The sequence below is a fragment of the Aegilops tauschii genome, chromosome 7 (assembly GCF_002575655.3).
Source record: "Aegilops tauschii subsp. strangulata cultivar AL8/78 chromosome 7, Aet v6.0, whole genome shotgun sequence".
NCBI lineage: Eukaryota > Viridiplantae > Streptophyta > Magnoliopsida > Poales > Poaceae > Aegilops > Aegilops tauschii.
This window is the reverse complement of record NC_053041.3, coordinates 11,893,249-11,897,510: the sequence shown is the minus strand read 5'-3', so window position 1 is coordinate 11,897,510 and position 4,262 is coordinate 11,893,249. Positions and strand designations below refer to the sequence as shown.

At 45.5% G+C, this 4,262-nt stretch overlaps 1 protein-coding gene across 1 annotated transcript; it reads left to right on the top strand.

The window, feature by feature from the left end:
• Window positions 1–1,086: 1,086 nt before the first annotated feature.
• LOC109747665 (transcription factor MYB53) lies at window positions 1,087–3,598 on the top strand. The gene is made up of 3 exons (XM_020306694.3): window positions 1,087–1,436; window positions 1,526–2,242; window positions 2,482–3,598. Exons 1-3 carry the CDS (start codon window positions 1,171–1,173, stop codon window positions 2,513–2,515), a joined length of 1,017 nt encoding a protein of 338 aa, XP_020162283.1. The 5' UTR covers window positions 1,087–1,170; the 3' UTR covers window positions 2,516–3,598.
• The last annotated feature ends 664 nt before the right edge of the window (window positions 3,599–4,262 follow it).

Sequence of the window (4,262 nt, the reverse complement as noted above, 5' to 3'; positions counted from 1 at the left end):
ATCTTCTTCCTCCACATCCCCACCCCATTGTTGTTACCAACGCCCCTTTTGTATCCGCCTTCTAGCAATTGTCCATTACCCCGCCCGCCCAGCCCCTCATTGTCCCTCTTTTTTTTTCTCTTGTGTTCTCTCCCACTTCTTCCTCTTCTTGTATTGGTCCCGCCGCTCAGTTCCGCTGCATGTGAATGTAAAAAAGTGTGGCTCTCTTCGATCTCATCGATAAGGAACATCAAAATCAAGATATTCATTTAGAGCATCATGTATACAATTATGTGATTCTCAAGTTAACTTCAACTATATTTGGGCCTGTTTGGCGGCCCACACATCGATCCGCAGAACACAAAAGATCCGGCGCGGGCTCTTTGATCAAATACATCTGGGTCCTGAATTACCAAGCACGCATGCATGCATATACACATACGTATAGTTGATCCATCCACTTGCTCATGTAGTACGCATGGAAAACAACAAAAGGCAACAAGACATCACACACATACGCCAGCATATCTAACGAAACAACGTATTGCGGCAAAAAAAAGGTAATGATATATCTGGCTGACGTTCGCTAAGAGAGGGTGGCATTTCAAACATTTTTGCTGGCAGTTTTAGTTGTGATGGAGGTGGTAATTTTTCAGAAACAGCATGACATTTTCTAAGAGGATGGCAATTTTCAGCATTCATCCTAGAAAATGTCGCGATGTTTTGAAGGAACGGCTTAAAATTGCCATCAAAACGTTCGCAAATAGCATGCCTTCTAACGACGTTCGTTAGATAAGACGGTTTAAAAAAACTAAACAACTTACGTGCTTAAGCAAACTGCTGATTCGGTCCATAGCCAAAAAAGTCAGAGAGGGACAGACAGGGTGAGAGATTTTGAGAGAGAATCAGAGAGGTCGCTAGAGAGAGAAACAGACAGTGAGAAACAGGGAGGTCGCTAGAGAGAGAGGAGGCTGCGTCTCCCGCACACAAAGACTTCCTTAGCGTTCGATGCCGCCATGCACGCATCATCGTCCACCTCCCTCCTTCCCTCTAAACTCTATAAAAACTCCTCCTATCCACCCCAACGAAACCTGAAAACCCGAACTCATACGTTCCGGCAGTGCTAGCTACACCTCTCTCCAGCAAGCTAAGCTTCGTAGAAGGAGTAGCAACTAGATCGTTAGTGGAGCGATGGGGCGGTCGCCGTGCTGCGACGGGGAGGCCGGCGTGAAGAAGGGGCCGTGGACAACCGAGGAAGACAAGCTGCTGATGGACTACATCCAGGAGAAGGGCCACGGCAGCTGGCGCCGCCTGCCCAAGCTCGCCGGCCTCAACCGCTGCGGCAAGAGCTGCCGTCTCCGCTGGACCAACTACCTCCGGCCCGACATCAAGCGCGGACGCTTCACCGACGACGAGGAGAAGCTCATCATGCACCTCCACTCCCTCCTCGGCAACAAGTAAGTAACCGTCCATGCATGCTTCCTGACTACACTACATATCTTCTTCGACTCCGGCGCCGGTGGGTGACGAGTTTTGGTTTAACCAGGTGGTCGTCGATCGCTACGAAGTTGCCGGGGAGGACGGACAACGAGATCAAGAACTACTGGAACACACACCTGCGCAAGAAGCTGCTCCGCATGGGTATCGACCCCGTCACGCACCGCCCACGCACCGACCTCAGCATGCTCGCAGGGCTCCCGGGCCTCCTCGCGGCAGCCGGTAACTTCGGCGGCTCCGGCGCGGGCACGGCCGCCTGGGACATGAACGCGCTCAAGCTCCAGGTCGACGTCGCCAAGTTCCAGCTGCTGCAGGGCCTCGTGCGAGCGCTCACCACCGCGGCGGCTCCCGCGCCCGCGCCCGGCATGGACTACCTCATGGAGCTCCTCGCCGTCAGCAACGGCGGGCAGCACGGCGGAGTCGACCAGAACATTCTGCTCCAGCAGTGCCAGTGGAACCACATGAACAACCTGCCGGCGCTGACCAGCTCAGCGCCAACGAGCGGCATGCACAACATCAGCGGCCTGTTCGACGGCTTCAGCGCCGGCGACGGGCTGAGCTCAACGGAGCTTGGGGGCCACGGTGGGGCGAGCTGGAGCAAGGTGACCGTCGATCCACTGATGGCCGACGACATCGAGTGCAAGAACAATGGCGGCGGCAGCGTGTCCTGCGAGCAGACGCCGGCGTCGAGCCCTTTCGACGGGCTAGAGAGCCTGAACCTGATGGACGACCTCAACACGGATGGTGGTTGGAAGGATTTGCTAGAGTGAGTACCTGCTCCCATTCCATCAACTTTCTATCAAAAAGAAAAGAAAAAATAAACACCCATGCATGCATGTTTTTTTCCATCCACCCAAATAATTTTGCTCGTAGTATATTCTTAAATAATCTTTTTGATTTTTCCTTAATCCTAATTTATAGTTCAACTAACTATGTCATTTTTATCTGGAAATTAATTCACACAATGCTTAGCTGACATGATTGAATTCTCTTCTTTTTATGTAGGCAAATGCCATGGCTGAACACAAGTGAGTTGTGATGGGTAGATAGAAGAGATATGATCAAGAATGCCAAAAATAATCAGGAATGGGTACTAATTGTTGGATTGGATGCACATTTTGGTCGACCAATACCGAAGATGTGAAGTTTGTTTATTGATAGGGCCAAAAGGTGGTTGAGTCCAGACTTTTAGCCATGTACAAAAAAAAAAACAGGACATATACGCATGTACACACCACTCACTGCAATTAGTGTTCATTTTTGTTTAATTGGTTAATTGTTGTTTCCTTTTTTATGAGGAGGGTAATATATGCAATAACTAGCTCATGACATAAAATCACTTTCTTTTTTTCCAGACAGCAAAGTAGGTGTGTGACAGTGTGAGTGCGACTATATACTCATTTTTATTTCTTGACTCTTGCATTATGACACATGATTTAATTAGGTAGTATGAACTTTCCCTTGCGTGAAGAAGCTAAACTCAGGTTGTCATTTGATTCGATTGTGATTATTATTTTTTCCACGATGTTGGTCTTGTGAGTCCGCATTAGTCTTCACTGTTATCAATCTACCAATATGTACTTTGCGACAATAATGGTATGGCTACATACATATGCATGGTTGCTACTGTGTTTTGATTATCTAACTAGAGAAGTTATAGTTACACTGTGGGTCTTCCATTTCACATTAAGGTGTGTTTATAATGGCAAAATTATATTTATGCTCTATTGAAGAAAATGTTTCATGCAATTTTTATGTTCATATATATACAAAAAGGAGATTAAGGACAGTTGCATTTATAATGTAGCTTCAATTTATTTGACATTCGTCGCTTGACCAGAAGATATAGCTAGCTTCGATAATTCATGTGTATGGGGTTCTCAGTCAGATCGAGGTTACTTGTTGAAGGAGAATTGACTAGCAGACACACATCACTTGCACTAATTAACCAGCTGGGGGCCTCCATGATATGTATGAGATGCAGCATGCAAACGGTATAATACTATAAAATGGGTTAGTTCGAGTTGGAGAAGGACGGGTACCGCTCAAGCTGTAGCTTGTCAAAGTGGAGAAAGTTGCGTTATTAATCTTCTAGAATTTGCCCACTATCGCGACCCAGCACGACAATCACGGCAAAAAAAAAAAACACTAGCTTCATCAATCTATCTAGCTAGTACGTACCTGGTTTTTTTAGGGGTACGCACCTGGATAACCAATATTAACTTAACACACACAGGTTCATAACTAGGACTTATGGTAGTATCAAATTCATCTGAAAATACATAGGGGCACTCGGGTGCCACAACCACCTATATTCAAAAATAATATGGTAATTCAAAAAAGTCAAAAAATCTTGGAACTTTTTATGGAATTAAACATGACCAAGTATTGCACTCGTATAAAAAGATTAAACAGGGAATGACTTTCATTTTATCCGGGATCAAAGATTTGCCAAAAAAGACTAGATACAAGTACTATTCATGTTATATTGTCGTCATAAATTTGTTTTCCATTTTTGCTCTGATAATAAAGTGATCCAGTTGAGAATGTAAGCACATAATTGGAAAACGGGAATCATTCCATGTCTAAACTTTTTATACGAGTACAATACCTGGTCATATTGGATTCCAAAAAAAAATCGTGTGTTCTGACCTTTTTTTTAGTTACTAAGTTATTTTTGAATATAGGGGGGGGGGGGGGGGGGTGGAGCACCTGAGTGATCCTAATCTGCTTTCCAAATTCAACTCGATACTATGACTTATGGTACTCTCTAATTGGTCAAGCAT

Bases quoted from the DNA above. Each gene is read 5' to 3' on its own strand.
- LOC109747665 (XM_020306694.3), top strand. From the start codon at position 1,171: ATGGGGCGGTCGCCGTGCTGCGACGGGGAGGCCGGCGTGAAGAAGGGG. The intron at 1,437-1,525 runs GTAAGTAACCGT...TGGTTTAACCAG, and splicing joins CACTCCCTCCTCGGCAACAA to GTGGTCGTCGATCGCTACGA. The intron at 2,243-2,481 runs GTGAGTACCTGC...CTTTTTATGTAG, and splicing joins GGTTGGAAGGATTTGCTAGA to GCAAATGCCATGGCTGAACA.